Source organism: Phoca vitulina, unplaced genomic scaffold (genome assembly GCF_004348235.1).
Source record: "Phoca vitulina isolate PV1807 unplaced genomic scaffold, GSC_HSeal_1.0 scaffold28, whole genome shotgun sequence".
In the NCBI taxonomy this organism is placed as follows: domain Eukaryota; kingdom Metazoa; phylum Chordata; class Mammalia; order Carnivora; family Phocidae; genus Phoca; species Phoca vitulina.
The window spans coordinates 21,021,850-21,042,711 of NW_022589731.1; the positions used below are offsets into that span (position 1 = coordinate 21,021,850).

The 20,862-nt window shown below is 39.9% G+C and overlaps 1 protein-coding gene across 3 annotated transcripts in view; it reads left to right on the forward strand.

Annotated features, from left to right (window-relative positions):
* The first annotated feature begins 731 nt into the window (after positions 1-731).
* EDRF1 (erythroid differentiation regulatory factor 1) overlaps positions 732-20,862 on the forward strand; it is a 40,555-nt gene continuing 20,424 nt past the window's right edge. The window contains exons 1-17 of one of the 3 annotated variants that reach the window (XM_032423176.1): positions 732-954; positions 2,008-2,216; positions 3,833-3,899; positions 4,562-4,687; positions 5,608-5,732; positions 5,972-6,128; positions 6,758-6,802; positions 9,396-9,497; positions 9,766-9,887; positions 10,596-10,707; positions 13,261-13,408; positions 13,485-13,593; positions 13,885-13,996; positions 15,450-15,710; positions 18,069-18,140; positions 18,417-18,567; positions 20,594-20,782. In XM_032423176.1, coding sequence (XP_032279067.1) covers positions 847-954; positions 2,008-2,216; positions 3,833-3,899; positions 4,562-4,687; positions 5,608-5,732; positions 5,972-6,128; positions 6,758-6,802; positions 9,396-9,497; positions 9,766-9,887; positions 10,596-10,707; positions 13,261-13,408; positions 13,485-13,593; positions 13,885-13,996; positions 15,450-15,710; positions 18,069-18,140; positions 18,417-18,567; positions 20,594-20,782 — 2,215 coding nt within the window. In that variant the 5' untranslated portion in view covers positions 732-846. The remainder of the gene's footprint in view (positions 955-2,007; positions 2,217-3,832; positions 3,900-4,561; positions 4,688-5,607; positions 5,733-5,971; positions 6,129-6,757; positions 6,803-9,395; positions 9,498-9,765; positions 9,888-10,595; positions 10,708-13,260; positions 13,409-13,484; positions 13,594-13,884; positions 13,997-15,449; positions 15,711-18,068; positions 18,141-18,416; positions 18,568-20,593; positions 20,783-20,862) is intronic. The other 2 variants (XM_032423177.1, XM_032423178.1) reach the window with 2 other exon arrangements.

The window sequence follows — 20,862 nt, forward strand, 5'->3', positions numbered from 1 at the left end:
TCAGAATCTGCATGTCAACTAGATCTCCAGGTGTTTCCTCTGCACACTAACGCTGGAGAAGCCCCAGGACCACGCAGAAAGCCCTTTGCTAGCTCCCTAGGGCCTGACAAGTAGCAGGCTTTCCGCAGATGCTTCCCGAGTCACTAAGCAAACGCTGCAGTGGAGGTGCGACCGCCGTTGAAATGCGTCCTTCAGTAAAGGCGGAGGGCCGCCGCTCCAACACTCCGGGCCGCGGGCCCAACCTCGCATTGTGACGCGGGGGCAGGACGCCGAGCCCGGGCGCGCTCCAGTCTGCACTGCCCCTCACCTGGGCACCTGATCTCTGCCTTCCTGGGGCTGTGAGCCCGTCTGTAAGCCGGTGGGGGCACTGAAGGCTGGGGAGGCAGGAGCACTAGGACCTCGCTACTTTATCTCACTGGAACCGCTGGTTACACGGACTGCAGCACCTCCCTGCCCGCGCTGCGACGACCTCGGCGAAACTGACACCCCCGAGCCCCAGTCGCCAGAACTGTTTGCCAACAAAGGCCAGAGGCGTGCAAGGGGTGGAGCCTGGGAATCAGCTACCGCGAGACGTGGTCCCCTGAAGAGGCTCCGACATGCGCAGGCGCACTACACCTCCTGCCTCCGCCGCGAAGGTGGCTTCCACCGGGGAAGACAGGGCCGGGCCTCTGGCACAAAGATCGCGAGATTTGAGCGCGTCACGGCAACTCCTTCCGGTCAGAGACCGGAAGCGCAGTGAACGGGGCGTCTCTGGAGCTTGCTCTGCCGTGCTGCCGCGCCGGTGGGCCCGGTTTCTGTCGCGGCTCCTCGGATCCCGTTCCGCCTCGCCTACCCTGGGCGGAGGTGATGGGGGACTCCAAGGAGGCTGGAGCGGAGTCTCCGCCGGCCGGGGCCGCTGCTCGGGGAGGGCTTAGCCTCCTGTGTCAGGGAGAATCCGAGGAACCTTCTGCACAGGTGAGTCCGTCCTGGGGCGGGACCTGCAGGGCTCCGGGGGCTGCGGGCCCGCTCCGCGGGGGAGGCATGTTACGGTTCCCGGAGGCTGCTGATGCCTTCTCTGCGTCTCCCGGACAGTCCCCCAAACGGAGTGGAAGCCCGTGTGTCTGTGGTCAGGCATTCGGATATTTGCATCCAAGTCACTCGTTATCAAAAGCAGTTCTGGCTTCCCCCTCGGTTATAACCGACGGGCGAGTTAGGCACGATCTGGGCTGTCGAGGAGCGTACATGTGAATATGTGGTTCCAAAATGTGGCACAGTCGTGCAAAGCTGGAGGGAAAAGAGCGGGTGTCAGCGGGGAGCTCACCGAGTTGGGATCGAGGTAATCCTTGAAGGGTTCATAGTGTTTCCCGGGCCGAAAATGGACTGCGTGAAAGGTTAGGATAGTGAACTCGGACACTGAGCTTCCTTGGGGGAGTGCACGTGAAGCGTGTGGGGAACCCCCAGTGCCTTCCCGTGAAGGTGAAGGTTCAGAGTGTGTAATGAACCGACGAATCAATTACCAAACGTTTGCTTGAAAACAAGCCCCAGGGGCGCCTGGATGGCTGAGTTAGTGGCACGAAGGATTCTTGATCTCTTGGTGGTGAGTTCAAGCCCCACGTTGGGCGTAGAGTTTACTTAAAAAACAAAAACGTCCCAGATATCCTACCACGAACGACTTTCTAAATGATATGTTACTGAAATTAAAAGAATACATCTTTAATAACAAACAGAGGTTTTATCAGATTCTGCATTTTATTAATGTGATTCTGTTGACTGTCCTTGGCTTTTGCTTGTCCACTGTCTTAGCTGATAATCGTAAACATTGTACTTCTTGACTCATGTTTTTCTTTGAAGTTATGTGAAAAAGAGCTAAGTAAATGCGGCAGTGTATGCTGGCGTTTATTGCTATTAGAATAGTGTAGCATATATTCTTGTGAAGTCTGTTGTGGTGGGGTTTTTTTTCTTTTTATAAAGGTGGGATTTTTAATTCCTAGTAGTGTTATTAAAAGTTTTGTTCCATGTGTTAATTAGGGATCAGCTTTATTTCTTGGAGGCAATGAAGTGAAGAGCCGAGCTGTGGTGAAATACTCTTCTGCCCCTCCTAGAACAGCATTTGCACGCCTTGAAGAGAAAACAGACTTGAAACTCCCACCTGCCAACTGGTTACGAGAGAGTGCCAAACTAGGGCCAGCAGGAACTACCATTCTTGGCAATAGTAAGAAAAGCAAGCCATTTTCAAGGTAAATATTAATCAGTGGCATTTTTACTTGTCTCTCAACAACCCCCCCCCCCCACAAGCCCCCAGACTCTAATGTTTGCTTTTTTGGTTTAATTTGTAATGCTTATCATCTTGGTGAGATTTCTCTTTAGAGAAAGGTTGTATTTGACTTTCAAAGTCCTTTTCCCCCCCCGAGTAGGATTCTAATATGAAGACATCAGTTGCGTATACTTCTTTCAGGTCTGCATCATGTTATTAACAAAGCTGAGTTTTGACCACTTAAATTCAATCAGCTGTTTTATTTTTAGCCAATCTACATACTTTTTGTGTATGTGAATACAAAGAATCAGGGTGGCACATGAGGAGGAGAACCCTTAACACTACCTAATCTGCCCTGTAGAGGTTTTCATTAAATGGTGGTGGATGGTTTCATCGGAAAAAGCCTGATGTAGAAACCCACCATGTTGGGTGACCTACACCCTTGACTTTGATACTTGCTGAGACAGTTGCTGGAAATTCTGCTGGTGGTATTTAAGTGTGAGAGAGTGGTCTGGGTTCTTACAGAGAAACATATGCTAACATTCATATTCTTGTAGACTACTTAATGTGTAGGATACTCTTTCTTTCCCTCTCTGTGACTGAACCTAAAATATGTCCACATAACCAATGAGAGCCATAAATACGTTAAAACCTAATGATTTAGTAGTTTAGAAATTATCCTAATGCCTCCGAAGGTAAAAGTTGTATTTGCAAAACGTTGTTTGTAGCATTATTTATACTAGCAAAAAGTTGGAAATAGTCCAGATATTCTCTTTTAGAAGAATGGCTTAATTATATGTCAACACAAATATTATGAAGTGATTTAAATTTTAGTTATATTGACTATGTGCAAACATGTGCTAAAAGTACTTTATATGTTTAGCTCATTGAATTCTCACAACCCTTTTAGTTAGGTTCTGTTAACTAATTTTCACATGGGAAAACTGAGGCTTAGAAAGCTTAAGTAACTTGCCTAGCCTGCGTGGTAAATCATCAGAGCATCCTTTGAAGTGAGGCAGTCCTAGGTAAGTGTTCTGATCCTCTGCCACTTACTAACTGAAAAATGGTGACATCAGCTGCTTTTCAGGCTTAGAGATTGTAGACGGCCTCACGTGGCACCTGACACAACATTTTTTTTCTTTTCTCCTTTCGGCTGAATTGGGGTCATGTTCTTTTTTTTTATCCCCCGAAAAAGTAGTATTGTGTATCACTAGCAACACAGTCCTAGAGACTAAAATCCTGATAAGAAAAATACAAGCAGAAACACTTATCTCTTCACCTAAAAAGTATACTATCTTGAACTGCTTTCTCTTGGAGATTTTTTGGGGGATTTGTAATTATAAAAAGAAAGTAATTGCTATTAATTGCTTCTAATGATTATTACTGTATTTTATCAAATTTAAGATGTGATTGATTTAAGTCTTTGTACCACAAAGAAGGAAAAACTATTTAATTCTAATGGTGATAGGCATATTGATTGCAGAGATGTAAGAATGTGGAAGATGGGTATCCTGGAAGTGATGGGATAGTGTATTCTCTTATAAACTCTACTTGTATCATTATAAGCATGACCTTTGTGGCCTTTGTTCCCTTCATTAGCTTTGGTATGGCGTACGACTTTATTGATTCTGTGGGAAATGATGTAGACGTTGTCTCTGACTCTGAAGTAAGTGTCCTTATTGGAGAATGTAATTGGGGTGTTTGTCAGGGATTTATAACATGCTCTGTTCTGTAGTCTGGAAAAATTGCTGATGAAATAAGATACAACTGTCTGATTATCGAGTACCCTTTCTGTTAGTAAAGTAACACTCTGCCACATCTCCTTTCAAAAAGGAAGGAGCGACACCCAAAACACTGGCAGTGGTAAATAATTAATATTGATGGCTGTGTTTTAATAATAGCAATTTTTATAAGTCATTAAAATGTGTGGGATGATTTATATAATGTTACCAGTTGAGAATTAGAAATGATACTTATGGCAAAATCTATTGCTCCTTAGTTGGTCAGTTTTATCTGATATGCTAAAAGCCTAGGTCAGTGCAAAAGTGACCTGTACGCACTTAACTTTAGGAAATTCCATTGTGTAAAAATAAATCTTTGCCCACCATTTACATTAACATAGGATGACAGCTAAAGTGTAGGTGATCCTGGTTTTAAAGTTTTGTCTTCACGTGTTTATATTTAGCTATTTGTGTACAGTACAGTTTGTATAACCTTAGGAAAATAAAGTTTATTATGCTTTAAAATTGAATGAAGTTAAAATTTGAAAGAGATCAAGTCACACTAAAAAGGTCTTTTTTAACTATTTTTCCTCTTAATTTTTTAAAGAACATAAAAAAGCTCCTGAAGATTCCCTACAGCAAGTCCCATGTAAGCATGGCTGTACACCGCATAGGAAGGACTCTCTTACTCGATGAGTTAGATATTCAGGAACTCTTCATGAGATCATCTCAGGTGATACTTTTTGTGGAAAAACAACCATTAAAGCACTATTTTAACAACTTAAGGGCACTAGCAATATTGTTTCAAAGAAAGGCTGAAGGGGAAATGCAGTTCGGCAACTGAGAAATGTGACGTTTCGTGGAATATAAAGAAGTTTTAATAACAAAAAAATAGAAAACAGAGTGAACGGGGAAGAAACTTATTTATAACCAACAGCCAGGATTCTTGCAAAGAAAAGGATGAAACCAATGAAGAAAGTTGTGAAAAATCAGAAATCTAAGGGGATAGTTAAAATTTTTGAAAAGTCCTTTGATGTCTCCATTAAAGAGATTCTCATGAAACATAACTGCCAGGAAATGTGAAAAATGTTAGAAATTATTCCTATGAATACATAGTTATTAGAATTAATTGGTTCACTTAAAGCAGAGCTTCTCAAACTATTTTGGTAAATGACTTCCCCACCCTCCCATGTGACGTTGGTGGATACTTTTTGAAAAGTGTAACAGTAACGTTTCAGTTTCTCAAGGCTTGCTCTCCATTTCTGTACTTGGACTGGGGACTGTTGGCAGTTCAGTGTATATGTATGCTTGCTACTGGTCAAGCTCTTGGGATGTGACAGTAAATCACAGTCCTTTGCTAGCAGCTTACAGTTTTGGCATTATAAACATACCCAGATAATTTCAATATGGTAGGCGTATTGGGACTTACTCCAGGTACTAAGGAATGTGGTAGAAAGAAAAACCACTTCTCTTAGCCTGGCTCAGGGAGAAAAGGAAGACAGATTTCCCAAAAGAGGTGATAGGATTGAGTCTAGAAAGATAGTGTTTGAGTATGTGTTTATTAAATAGTATTTATATTTTCTGTAAAAGAGTGGGTAACAAATTGTTTTGATTACAGGTTTGTTGTATTTATCATTTTCTTTTGTTACTCAGACTGGTGATTGGACATGGCTGAAAGAATTTTATCAAAGACTCATTGATCAGAAGTGGCAGAGGAAGAAAAAGAGCAAAGAGCACTGGTATCAGAAGGCTATTCTTTCCAAGTTTTTATATTACAGGTACTTGGCTACTTGATTATTTTTTATCTTAAGGAAAATGAAATTCTGTTCTGAAATTTAATTTTAAGCTAGTAAAAGTAATTTAAGTTTTGCAACTATTGATGACATTTCAGTGTCTCCTATTCTGTTTTAAATAAGATTTATGGTTGATTATGGAATTTAGCTTTTAAAAACCGGTAGACTATCACATAAAGTTAACTTTAGTAACAATGTGATATTTTTATTTCTGATTTGGCCAGTATCAATGGTGATGGAGCCGCTCAGCCCGTCCCATCTGCTGCAGAACAGCAGGAATCCTCCAGTTCAGATCAGACAAATGATTCAGACGGGGCTTCGTGGCCCGCCCCCTTTGAAATGCCTTCTTCAGTTTCTGAAGATCCCAGTGCTTCCAGTCAGGTTAGTTAGTACTTAGATGTTAATTTAGTAAACTCATTTAAGAAGACAAAACCAATGATCTTGTTAATAAAAATAGAACAGGAGTCAAAAATACTCTATGTCTTATAATTAATTGGAAAAATTACTTAAAAAAATTTTTCAAAATAGAATTTATAAAAACTATGAATAGCTAGATTAGATTTTTAAAATTAATTCGAAATATTTAAAGATTTTTATTAGCTTTTAAAATAGCTTACCAGTATGTTTATCAATACCGATTATCTCCTTGAAGTCATAAGAATATTATATGATATAGTGATATAGAATATTTTAAGCTTTAGACTTAACAGTAAATGCTTATCAAATATTGAGACTCACAGGCCTGTTTGTAATTTAATACTGACCTTCTTACCTTAATTTTTAGATTGTTAAGCCTAAAATTGCCCTTAGGATTTTCTGGGTGAAGTTCCTGAGACTTAACCCACATTAATATTATAAAGCTTTTAGAAAGGAAGAGAAAGTAGTATGTCTGTTTTGTCTCTTGTATTCTTGGGTTTTTTTCTTATTTCTTGTTTAGTTTTTGTCTTTACTGTGTCTATCAAAGAGTAAAGTAACTGCATCTATGTAAATTTATGCATGTCTGTTTTTAGGAAAACATATTGACAAAGTCGAAGAAGATAAAAATGAGATCTTTGGTAAATTGTGTTTTTCCTCTTGCTATGTGTTCTCACATATTGAACATTATTTGTCCAGATTGCTGCTATCCTCCCAAACTACAGGGTTACAGGAGGGAAATACATTTAACTTGATTTTAGTTTTAGTACGTTTTAAGATAGAGAAAGCTCATTAAGCTATGTAATGAATTTAAATTTTTTCCAAAGTTAGGAAAGTTATAAAGAAAAAGAAGGAAGTAATTTGCAGGTTCACATAGTGCTAACCTCCAAGAGGGGGGGTGTTGTGCGAATGAGAAGGGGCGTGGGTGCTGGGTGCTAGCACGGACCAGTGTCATGACCTGGGTAATGATTACATGGATAATTTGCTTTGTAATTAGTCATTTTACTGTATGATTTATTTTATGCATTTTCCTATATGTGATTATATTACATTAACGGAGTTTTTAAAAATTCATTTAGTATTCCTTGACTTCAAAACCCACACATTACAAAAAGACCGCGTAACAGAAATACGAATCTCCTGCCACCTCTCTGCTCGTCTCCCAGCCTTATCATTTTGTCCTTACCTTGTTTAGGGCTTACTGTGAAAAATCAGGGAGGCTTTTGAGAATCTGTAGATTTGTATGTGGAGGAAGTAAACCGGCATATATTTAATGCCTCTTATGCCATGTACTTTAAGCCATGTATGTGTATGTGCATGTGCGTACGTATACATTTTTTTCATCCTTGGAGCTGTACATGTATTAAGTGTTGATGGTACCATTTTATAAGTGAGTAAAGTTCATAAAGAGTAGATGTTTGCTCATGGTCACACTGCTGGTGAAATCTGAAGATTGAAACCTTGAGCTTTCTGACTTCAGAGACCTGTCCTGACAAGCAGTACTCCGCTGCATCCATGTGGTCCACACGTGTTTAGAAGGGCCGTTAAGCAGTAGGATTGTCATAGCAATGCCGTGGTCCTAAGCAGAGCTAGCCTGCCATAAAAAAAAAATCATCTTTGACAGAATATTTTATGTAACATTATACTGCCTAAATTTCAAATTTAGAGATTGTTGTGCACTCTATTACCTCATGAATTCTTTTTTTTTTTTTTAGAAGATTTTATTTAATTTTTTTGACAGAGAGAGACAGCGAGAGAGGGAACACAAGCAGAGGGAGTGGGAAAGGGAGAAGCAGGTTTCCCGTGGAGCAGGGAGCCCGACGTGGGGCTCAATCCCAGGACCCTGGGATCATGACCCAAGCCAAAGGCAGGTGCTTAACAACTGAGCCACCCAGGCGCCCCTTCCTCATGAATTATTATTCCCAAAACTAACCTTGCTGGTTTGAGGCCTGTGTTAAGCAGTGTTAGAGTTTAAATAGGTGTCTGTGGTTGGCCTTGGAGCCAGACTTTTATTGATAACATTATAATCCAGAGCCCAGACTCCCACTAAAGCTGCTACCTCGCAAATACAGTTTGGGGATTTGGTCCACAGGTTGGTGACTTGTCTGTACAAACAAATAAAATAAAAAAAGCTTGAAGATCTAGTGGGACTCTTTAAGAAGAGTACAAGGCAGAGCAAAAGCACTGGAGATTGTCCCCCACCCCCACCGTACTTGCAGTCGAGTGTACTCACTTCACAGGCAGGGGCTGAGCTTATTAGCATGCACATAGGTTGAGAAGTAAGAAATTTATGGAATAAGCTATGCACATGCACATACACATACCGATCTTGGGATTAAAGGTATAAAGTAATGTTTCTTAAGACAACTGTCCCTAATGGTTGGAAATTTGAGTGGTAGATTGAGTTTACCCATTATCAAATGTTCCCCTTCCTCAAGTGTTTTCTAGAATATATTCCACAGAATGTATTAAGAATAAAACGTGTTCCAAGATTAAATAAGTTTGAGAACATTGGATTTTACAGAGGGGAAGTTGATTTTTCTACTACAGAACCTTTTAGAGGCTTTTTTAATGTAATAAGCATTGTTACTGTCCAAAAGCAAATCTGTAGTGAGCAGTGGGTTTCAGAGCTTACCCTGGACGTTCTTCACTGAGTACCTCAGGGACTAGTGTTCTGTGAAGCACATGCCAGACAATGGCAGACGTCGGGGCTGCTCTGATGACCGATGTCTCAAGAATAATATGGCTGAGGGGTGCTGGCTGGCTCATTCAGTAGAGTGTGGGACTCTCGATCTTGGGTTTGAAAGTTTGAGCCCCATGTTGCATGTAGAGATGACTTCAAAATCTTTTTAAAGATAAAGGAAAAATAAAAAGAATCCGGCTGAGGTTTCTTAGAAATTTTTTTAATTCAGTAGAGATGGGGTGGGCTGAAATAGCAGTGGTATTCAGATTTATCCAAAAAAGAAAAAAAATGAAAACTTTGAAAGCTTAAAATAATCTTTAATCTTTTTTGAGTATGATCTAAATGTGATTAGCTTATTAGAATAACTATGATAATTAAGAGCTGAAGTAAGCCACACATTAATGAGAGTTCATGATTTGCACATTAGTCCTAAATTCACAAAAGTAGATTGAGGTTTATAGTTTGAATGTTTAGGGGATACTCTTGAAAAGTAGGCCATTTGTGAGAAATTACGGCAGCAGAGTCACTCCTTATCCTTGCACTTTTCACAGGGAAGTGAGCCTCTTGAACCCTCATACATAGTGGGGCATGTGGCCTCAGCACCCAAAGAACAAAACCTGACTACTTTATTCAATGACGGGGAGAACAGTCAGGTATGCTTTCCGTGGTGTCCAGATTGGGACACCTGATCCCCAGTCTACTTTGTCATTTAAAAGCTAGTCTGAATTGGAATTTGTAGGGAAAAAAGTCCACTTGATCCTGAAAATCACTTTCTAAACATCTCTGTGATCTTATAGCTCTTTGACTTTACTTTGTCTTCTTTGTCTTTCCTTTTTCTAGAATTTCTGTGAATCATGGGGGGAAATTATGTATCTCCTGTGCATTACATAATAACCTCTCCTATTTTATTTTTAATCAAAGGGTCTTAAAAATGATTTTGTTCGGAATATCTTATGGACATTTGAAGATATACATATGTTAGTTGGCTCCAACATGCCTATATTTGGAGGAGGCAGATATCCTGCAGTCAGCCTACGTCTCAGGTAAACCAAAATGGTATTTCTTTAGAGGCAGTGTTTTATCTGCTTTCACTTAATCTGTTAATCATCACCTTTATCTGGGTTTTTCACCTCCCTCTTCCCCCCCCCCCCCCCCCATTGATATCATCACAGTAAGGACGGGGCTATTATCAGCAAATGCTGAAAGCCCTGGGGCTGGGTTTGCATTCAGGTCCTTAACGAATGGAGTCAGAGATCTGTTGTACCAGCTTAATCTTATGTCTGAATTCACAACGAGTGAGAATATAATAGGATTTAATTAGTTAAGGAGATGGTCTACCAGCTTCTTGTTAACTAATTGTGAGCACTTCTGTTAGTGCTCCAGCTGTATGTGTTCCTATCAGCCAGTGTGAGCTACAGCGTGGGCATTATTAAAGACTGGTGGTCAGTCTTTCACCTCAGGTTGTATGAGGAGCATGCAGTAGGCTCACAGTAATCTGCTATCCTATTTCCTTCTACTCTTACTGAAAACTTGTATGGATTCCAGTTAGGAACGCAAGCAGAGCTTACGGAAAGGTGGTAAAGAGCACACCACGTGAGCTACATGTGCATATCTCATCAGGAAATAAAGTTCATACGGCATTTTTCACCTAGGGGAGAATAGATTAAAATGATTAAATGGTGGAAATAAGTCTCAGATGGTTTATTATGGAACATCTTAAACTCCATAACACTAGAAATGTGTATTTTTAGGGACAACAACAAACCAATCAACGTGCTAACTGGAATTGACTATTGGTTGGACAACTTGATATGCAACGTACCGGAACTTGTGATGTGTTTTCACGTAAATGGAATTGTGCAGGTAAGTAAGGTACAGCGTGACTTCTCTAATTTTCTCCCAAATGTAAATCAGTGCAGAGTGCCTCACCAAAGTTTTTGAGGCCCTTAAATACTAGGCTGTCTTTCTAATAAGGAAGATTGTTGTGAATAAACTGAAGTTTGAGTGTTTTCACATTTGATTGGGTAATATCAGAATTCTAGATGTTACAGGAGTGTAATTGTACAGGTCATTTGTGGGAAGTTCATAAATATACTGCAACCTACATTTGTAGACATAGAACTCTGATTTTAATGCTAGGCATTCATAGTAATTAATTACCTAGAAGTGTCTATTCAGTGAAGGTATCCATTTAGTATACAAATATCTACTCAGTACATGCAGAGTCTTAGGGGAAGGTTACAACAATAATGTGTGAAGTCAGTAGTTTATATAGCATATTGTTATTGAGCTTGTTCTTTTTGTGAGGTACTTTATCCTCATTATAAGTATTGAGGGAAAACAAAGAATAAAGTTTGGTCACTACCGAGGAAGGTAAAATACTAAAGGGAAATAACAGGTGCAAAGAGAAAGATAGGAGACCATCTGTTAGAAGGGCAGGGCACCCATGTAGGTCTGGGTGGTCAGGGAAGGTGAGATCACTTCTGTTTTGATCTGAAAGAGACTTCTGGAAGAAGTGGTCTCTCCACTGAATCTTGAATGATAGCCTCTCCAAAAACAAGAGATGAATGTTAGAAGACTAGTGTTAAGTAAATGAAGGGATTGATAACAAATGCATCTAGGGACACAAGATTCATGTAACAAAATAGCAAATAGATTAGAAAAGCCGAAGTCAAATAATGGAGAATCTAGGATACTGAGTGTGGGCTTAGTTCGATTGGTAATCTGGAATCTGAGAAGGCTTTGCATCTGGGAGGTGAGATTCGTTGTGTTGGAGTCTTAGTTTGGAGATGGTTTGTAGGACAGGCACGGGGGGCTTGGAGACAAGAAGCCTGGGGAGGGAGTTACTTTTGCAAGTAACTTGATGGACTTAGACTGTAGAGAAAATACTAAGAATTGACAATGATAAGAAGGAGCTAGCATTTATTGAGTGCTTGTTTTGTTCCAGATACTTTGCTAAGTGCTTTATATGCATTACTTACTTGATCTTCTTAGCTGCTGGAATACCAGTATTCCCTTTTGATGAAGAGGGAAACTTGAGGATCAGGGAGCTCAAGTGAGTCGCCCAGGGCTCCATTGCTAGTAAGTGGTGGTGCCAGTATTTGAACCTGTATCTCGCTGAGGCCATGCTTCTAACCATTGTATTCCAGCCCAGTGATTCTAAACCTTCAGTGTTTATCAGAATCACTCGTGGTCTCTAAAAAGACAGTTTGCTTGGCTTCCTAGTGTCTCAGGATAGGTGGGATCTATGTATCTGTCAAAGAAAGAAAAAAAAAGAAAGCTTTGTAGATGATTCTGATTTGCACTCTTGGTTGGGAAACACTGTTGTACCATTACCCTAAACAGCAGCATTTAATGAGAGGCTGTGGCCGGAGGGGGTGGTTACAGGGAATTCCAGGGCTTAGGGTCTAGAGTCGCGGTGAAGTCATTGCCAGAGATGTGGGGACATTGAACTGGTTTAGGCAGGGAAGGTGATCAGTCTTCATCATGTGTTCCATTTGAGGAAAGCATTGAAATGTCCATGAGCAGTTTGAAGTTACAGGCCTTGGAGAAGATGGGGCTAGAGAAATAACCTGAGGTCCATCTCCCTGGATACTGTTGGATGTCATCACCACGGGAATCTATTCAACTCAAACGTTGGAGCCTTTCCCCATGTGGGTGAAAGGGGAGGGGGGCCTGAAGAGTGCAGTATAAAATCCAGGATTTTAAGGAAGGAATTATGATGTGGGGCTTTAGATGAACCGAGAAGGAGGAAAACCAACCTTAGGAGACTATTTGGTCTTATTTTCCAATCGATTTGGAGTTTCTTGTCTTAGAGTTTTCAGAAAATGTGGTCAGAGACATTTAAGGAAGTGTGAACAGAAGACAAACTAGAAAGAAATTTGGAGGTACTTTAGAAGTCGTGGCGGTGGTGTCCATGTGGCCTCTGCTCTTGCTGCTGCCTCCAGTCCCCGTCTCTGCTTCTGTAAAGGAGTCGCGTCCGTAGCCCAAGGGAAGAGTAGTGTCTACTGGAGGGACTTGCCGAGTGAGTCTACTGTCTGGGGGAAAAGCAGGCTGGGTGAAGTCTGCCTTCATCTACCATCCTCCCAGGTGAAAACCACCAGGTAGAACAGAAGGAAGGGTATGCTGCAAGCTGTTCCATGTGAGAACAGAAGCAGGATCGCGCCTGAATTTGTGGTTCTGAATTGGTGGTGATTCTGTCTTGAGACTTGTTCCTGTGGTAAGCCGACAGCATTGCTGACAGGTGGGTCGGGTTCCTTTGGAATGTTGGAGCGATAAAAAGATTGAAAACCAGTGGGTTCAGCTCTTTGGGGCTGCATGGATCTCTGATGGCAGGATTTATATATTTGGTTCCTTTTTAATAAGAGAAGGGTTGCTGCCTAGGTTTTCTCTGAAACTGCGTTCTATGTTTTACAGAAATATGAAATGATAAAAACCGAAGAGATTCCCAATTTGGAAAACTCAAACTTCTCTACGAAAGTCATAAAAGACATTGCCCAGAATATTTTATCATTTCTAAAATCTAACTGTACGAAAGAAGGACATACCTATTGGCTGTTTAAAGGTAAATTCCTTCCTGAATGAACAATAATAATTGATTTGAGTGACCCTGGTAAACTAAGGTTTGTTTTCCTTTTCAGCAAGTGGCAGCGATATAGTGAAGCTTTATGATCTCACTACTCTTTGTGAAGAAACTGAAGACAAGTACCAAAATCCATTCACAATGCCGGTGGCTATTCTCTTATATAAGTGAGTGCTTGAAGAAGTGGCCTTATTTAAAATTTTAAAGTGCACAGCCACACTATCCGGGTCAAAGCTTTTAAATACCTTTTAGGTTTTTGTAGCTTAAGAAGCAAAGTATGTATGTATGTTCACAGGCTGTACCAAAGTCAGCTTGGGGGGGAAGTAAATACCGTATTTTAAAATACAGTATTGTTTCTTACATCCTCATTCTATTGGAAGGTGAGAAGAGCATGCTTGTGCTTGAGTCTTGCAGAGAAAGAGGAATGGGGTGTAAAGTTGATATAAACATTTTTTTAGGGTTGCTTGCAACATGATGATGAAGAAGAATCAAAATAAGAAACACTACGGGACTATTAGAACATTGCTTCTTAATTGTGTTAAATTGTTGGACAAAAGCAGACATCCTCAAGTAAGATTAACATTTATATGCTCTTTAAAAATACTCTAGCATTCTGAAAGATTGTTGCCTAGACTTTAAAGCCTCTTAATTCATAGTCTGAACCGCCCTGTCCATTATGGTAGCCAGTAACCACTTGTGGCTGTTGGGTGCTTACAGTGTGCTTACTTTGAATTGAGGTGTGCTTTAAGTGTAAAGTGCACATTGAATTTTGAAGGTTGGGTGTAGATATTGCATGTTGAAATGATAATATTTTGTGTTATTGAACTAATATATTAAAATGAATTTCACCAGATTTTACTTTTCATAATTTAGCCAGAAGAAATTTAAAATTTCATAGGTGGCTGGCTGACATGACATTTCTGTTGGATAACACTGTTCTATAATTCTAGAACTCATGTCATTTTAACAGTGGTGCTGTTGTTTTCCTTTGTCTTAGCACTTCTAGAAGGTGGAAAACTATTTTACAGTATTTTTTAAAAGATCCATTTACACAAACAGGCCTTGTTATCACTTTGTTGTATAAATAAGGTTCAAACTCTGTGCTTCTTCAGTATATAAAGCATCTCTTAAAATAATCTTTTAGTCACGTGCCCCACAATTTTACACCACCCTTACCCTCAGTTGTCTGAATCTGACAACTCCTTTTTGGTGTAATGCTAGTTGTATTCCATTTAAATTAGGAAAGGCATGGAGCATATGCAGTGTTTTTTTTAAAGATCCAAGTTAATTTTAATTGTAGCCACATCTAGTTGGATATAAAAGTTTATTCTAGAGACCAAACCAAGAGAAAACGCTTTTTGAAGAAAAATGGCAAAATAATTTCTGACTTCAATATCTAATTGCCGATTGAAGTGGTGGTATTTAGTGGAAATTGAATAGTGTATGTGAAAGTTAGGAAAGGGTGTTGAAACTATTGAATGTCTGTGATCAAAAGTAACAACAGATAATAGAGTAGAATAAATAATGATAATATATAAATGCTAATTTTAAGAGATGCCAAGATGGACTTTTCCTTCATTAAGCTAGTGGGGGTTTCCCCCCCTGGAATCAAAGATCATGTAATAAATACCAGTTGCTTATCAAACCCTTATTAATTAATAGCTTTAATTAATAGCTTGTAAAGAGAAATTCTAGTTTCTCAGTTAATATGGAGTGTTGTCTTGCTAATATTTTAGTTACGACACTCCCTGTGAAAACTTTTATTTCCAGTTGCCACCGTTTTTTAAGAACAGAGGGCTGGGGATGGAATAATTGCAGGAAATAAACATAACCCATGAAGATTTTATGGAGAACCTTCACAGTGTTGATAACCTTGACTTGAGAACAGTTCTGTGTGTATTACAGTGTGGAAACAGCCTGTTTGCAGACCTCCTAAAATTTGTTAGTACAGTAGTAAAATTTATTCTACTTTAGAATGCTCAGTTTTGATGACAATCACATGTATTTCTTTTTTTTTTATAAGATTATTGCTTCAGCCAATTACATGCTTTCAGAACTTTTTCAATTAGATGAACCTAAAAAAGAAGAAAGTTCAGAATCTCCTTTAAATGAGAATTCTGATGAAAGTTACAGTGAAGAGGAGGAAGAAATGCCAGACAGCGATGAAAATGGATCCTATAGCACCAGTTCTGATCCCTCAGATGATAACAAAGCAGTAGCTATTATTAAGTCTGTTGGAGAATTGTCAGTTCCAGAAAAATACAAATCCATTCATCAAATCCGAGTAAGCATGGTAAAATTGTATTAAAGTTTTATCAATGGAAAAACAATTATTAACTGAATACAGCTAGCCTCTCAAAAGATGGCATTACTGGGACGCCTGGGTGCCGTACTCTGACTCTTGGTTTCAGCTCAGGTCATGATCTCAGGGTCTTGAGATTGAGCTCCGTGTCAGGCTCCGTGCTCAGTGCAGAGTCTGCTTCACATTCTCTCTCCCTCTTCCTCCACCCCTCCTGCTTGTGTGTGCACGTGCGCTTTTGCAATCGCTCGCTCACTCGCTCTTTCTCTTTCAAATCTCTAAAAAAAAAAAAAAAATTCAGTAGATCCTTCATGGTCCAGGGCCTAGTAATCATTAGCTTTATGAATACTAAAACCTGTTTTATAATTGCCCCAGGGTAACTGATCCACATGCAAACCAATGGTAGACGATGTGTAAACCACACATCAGTATATTAATTTTTATGTAGGAGATTTTCCTTTGCAGTGACCAGTGTATAGTCCCGTCTCCTCACCGGGGTATTCATTCTCAGTTTCTGGGTTACTGGGACACTGAATGTGTAGACTGCTTGGTAAATGTAGAATAAGAGCAGACCAGGGGTGGCTTGTTGACCCATTTGTGGGAAGCTGGTACCTCATCCCGGTGCCACAGGACAGCACTTTTCCGTGACTGGGCCGTATCAGCTAGACTGGACGCATCTCTAGCCTGGCCAAGGTCAGATGGACTCTAACCACTTCCTGCCCTTTAAGTGCTGTTGACATGGACTGCACTGACTCTTCTTCTCCCAGTTGGTCATTTGCAGACAGTAGAATTACGTTTCAGTTTGCTAAATCCTAATTACTTCCCAGTCCTACCTCCCTGTGATCAGATCCAAGTCAGCCTTAAAAGACTGGCTATTCCCCAAACTGAATATAGATATATATACAGATAATCTCTTAACGTAAGCTCTAAGTTTGACTTTCAGATGGAAACTTTATATCCAGATAGATTTTTAGAGGACACCTCTGTCGCCCAAAAACATTGCCTATCTTTTTGACTCTTCACTTTCCCTTCTCATTTACCATAGCCACGTTGCCTTTTCTCCTGCCTCAAGCTCATCCAGATCGTGCCCACGTGAAGCATCTGCTGTTGCGTGTGCTCGGCACGTCCCAGGAGTGTTCATGGCTGCCTTTTTTAAGCCTAAAGTCTTGATGGAAATGTTGCTCCTTCTGAAGATTTTCCCCTGACCACTCTAGCCAGAGCATGCTATATTTTTATCTCCTTCATGGAGATCATAATCTGTATCTAAAGCTTGTGTTTGTTTCCCTTCATGAAAACAGAAGCTCCCTGTACGTATAGACATTCTTGTATCTCCCATGTTGAGGACACGTAATGGGTGCTCAGGAAATACTTGATTAAATGACTACAGGACAAGTTCTTAACTGTCCGTCTGAGTTTTAGTGCACTTTCAGCTTGAACCCCCCCAGTGGAATTAAAAAAAAAAAGTTTTTCCTGATTATAAACAAGATTACTGATGGCAGAAGTTCTGTGTATTTGGGGAACTGCATTGTAACACAAGACCCTAGATTTATGGGGCAAGTAGATGACAAAGACGTAGTGGTATGTTAGTTTACAGTTTTTTACAGAGACGGCACTTTTTATCAATATCTGAAGCACTCAAAAAATGCGGTCCTATTATTCATATAAACAGGTCTTTTGTTAGCTTTGCCTTATTAGTGTACTTTTGAAACTAGAGTCAGCATGGCTTCAGCACCTCATTTCCAGCTCAGTGACTGTGCCCACGGACAGGTTACTTAACATCTGTGCTTGATGCACAATGAGAACAGTCATTCCAGCCTTGTAGGATTCACCGAAAATGGAATGCCTCGCAGAGGCCCTTACACATAAGATCACTTAGTAGATACAGGTTGTTAACTGGTTCTGCTCATAATTAAGCATATAAATTCTACAAATTATGCAATGAGCCATTGGTGATACTTAACTTACTGCTAACTGTGTGTTACCAAGTATCAGTGCTAATTAGGGATTAAACTCACCTATTAGATTAGGTATACATGTATCTAAAACATTACTCACATTCTTGTTTTTTTCTCTTAATAGAATTATTTTTAAAACTTTAAGAATTTAAAGTAACATACTTTGGAAGATCTTTTTATTAGGCAAGGTTTTTGTGGATGCTTACGTCACTTTTATCTGCAGTGAAAGCAGTACATTAACCTTAGTATCAGTTACCTCACAAAGCTGAATGCACAGCAGATTTTGAAATTATTGATGTGTAGAGTTTTAATAATTCCCAGGAGCCGAGAGCTGTGGAGTTTGTCACGTGGGCAGCATATTAATAGTTTTAAATGTTTGTTTCTGAAGCCCAGTTGCACGTTTCCAGTTTGCCATGACACAGAGGAGCGCTGTAGACTCGTGCTTAGCTATGTTCTGGAGGTAAGTCTTAATTTTGTCTAAACTGTTTCAGTAAACTTATATTTGGTATGCACATAGCGCTTGTTTATTGGTGTCTAAACATTATTCTGAATGATTCTTTTTTTCCCCTTTAAGCATAAAGTGAAAATTAGTTTTTCCCAACCGTTTCAAGTAAAATGTAGTCTTTTCAAGTCTGTTTTCAAAATTTAAATACTCCTAAATGTGTTCAGAGCCTTATATTTAGTTTCTAGTTGACCTTCAGTTATGCGTATAGTAAATGTTTCTCCTTTTTTAAAGGGGTTAAAATCTGTGGATAGCAGCATTAAAAAAGAAAGCGACCTTCCTGCAGCTGACCCCAACACCCCAATCCCATTAAAATATGAAGATGACTCCACAAGGGGGGGTCCTGAGGGTCTGGAGAAGCAGATGGCCTTGTTTTTGGACAAAAGTAAGTTGAATTGATGTGCAAATAAGGACTTTTCTATAGAATAGTATACCAGTCCTTTATCAACAGCAGACTTATGTCAATTAAGGCATTCATTGAAAGGAATTCAGAAGGATATCATGTGAATGGAAAGTAGGGGAAAATACCATTTCATTCAAAATATAAAACAAAGGATAATTTTGACCCTTTATAGATATTCCTAATAAGTTCCGCTTCTTCCAGTTCCCTGCAACGAGGAGCTAATGCCCTCAGCTCAGTGCCCTCAGCTCAGTAGGGTTCTCATAAGAAATTACTGCTTCAGTAAAAGCAGTCGTGTGTTTAAGAGCAGACTTCGGAACCAAACTGCCTAGCCTCAATCTTGGCTTTGCTAAGGCAAGTTCCACGTTTTTGAACCTTATTTTTTTTTTCCACTCTCAAAATGGAGACAATAGTGCCTACTTTAAAGTTTTTATATGGATTAAATGAATTAATATGTGTGAAGTACTTAGAACTGCACGTAATAAGCGCCACGGGATTGTTGGCTTTTGTTACTGAGTGGGCCTTGAATAAGCTAGAAAGGTCGCTTATAAGTTGTCTAATTTGTTCCTCAGGAAAGTCACTTCATGAAGAACATGTGGACTTTTAAAAAATCACTTTTCAGTTGCTTAAAAAAAATGTTTTGGAAGCCTGTATGTTTGAAATACCAAGAGCTTTTCTGATTTTTCTCTTCATGAATATAAGTTGTATGTGGGGGGAGTAAATTTATTGCCCTAGCATTTAAGTACTGCTTCCTGTGTGCCCGGCTTCAGCCTTTATACCGTGAGGAGAACACCAGGACTTGAGACATCTCTGCCTTTTTTATGGTATTCTTTTTTTTGAAATGCCTTTTCTCTCTTTCTTCGTCCCCAACTCAGCTGTTGAAAATCCTGCTGATGTTCAAGAGATTTATGCTCACCTCTCTCTCTAGTCAGAATTGATTCTCCTACCACTTTGTCCTTGAGCACTTAACTGAAGCCTGCCTTATGTCATAGTTAGCTGTGTTGAATGGTTTTATGCACACACACCAATACAATTGTGAGCAAAAATTGTGTCTTATTCAATTCTGGTGTTCTCACCAAGCCTCACACACAGAGAATGCGTACAATAACAGAGGAAAAAGAAATATATGCACAATTAAAACCATAAGAGAGATTATAAGTACCTTTCATTGGTTTGAAAGATTCATGTTGTCACTGATCAAAAAATGAGAAATCTTGAGGCTCAGAAACTGGGGAGGGGGATTCCCACAGCATTTTGTTCTTATCTCTGTCGTTGCACTTAATAATAGATTTTGCTGTGGTTTGTGTTAGCAGCCTGTCTCTACCTCTAGTGTGCAAGATCTCTAAGGATGGAGAACAAAGAATTTCATGTCACGGTTTCTGGTGCCTAGCATAGTGCTTTGCACAAAAGTGATCATTTGTTAGATGAAGAAGGTAGTAGTAGGCTGGGCTTTATTAAATAAAGCGTGTTCCTGGTGGAGGAAACCATTCACTAAGAGAGGAGGTGGAAAAAATAGGCATCTGTGTGGGCAACAAGCAGTAATTTGACTTTGGCTGATGAGTAGTAAGGGTGGAATACTGGGGAGGAAGACAAAAATGTCACCTAGGAAGTGGGCTAAGATGCTTAGACAGGACTTAATAAGTGGTACGGAGCCATTTCAGTGTTCTCGAACAGGGGTCCCACTATAATTAAAGCTTGTTTAAGGAAGGTAAACCCCCTGGCAGGTTAATACATAGACTGGAGAAAGGACATGCCAGTCATGAGTTATGTCAGTGACCCTGAAAGAGCATGACAGAGTTGACGGCAGCAGGGAGCAGAGAGCCTTCAGAAATCCCAGTGAGGGTCTATTGAAACACTGCCATTTTACTCTGTGGTTAAGTAGTAAAGCACAGTATTTACCAGTCTTGTAGCCATAGTACCTAAGCCTGGACTGTCTGTCAAGAAACGTTATTTATAGTGAGACTTACATTCAAATAAAATGTGCTTCCTTTCTCCTTCTCCATTGTCGTAGTGGGCTCCCTTCAGAAGGGTAATTATTCCAGTCAATCTGGAATGATCCCTGGTTCTTGGCAACATAAAATGAAACTCCAGCTGATTCTCAAGTCATCAAAGGCCTATTATGTTTTGTCTGATGCTGCCATGAGTCTTCAGAAATATGGAAGAGCGTTACGATACATTAAATTAGCTTTGCAGAGCCACGGTAAGTCATTGTAAATTAATACACTTCATAGACATTGGGAGGGGAGAACAGAAAAGACATCTGAATCACAGTGAAGTTTT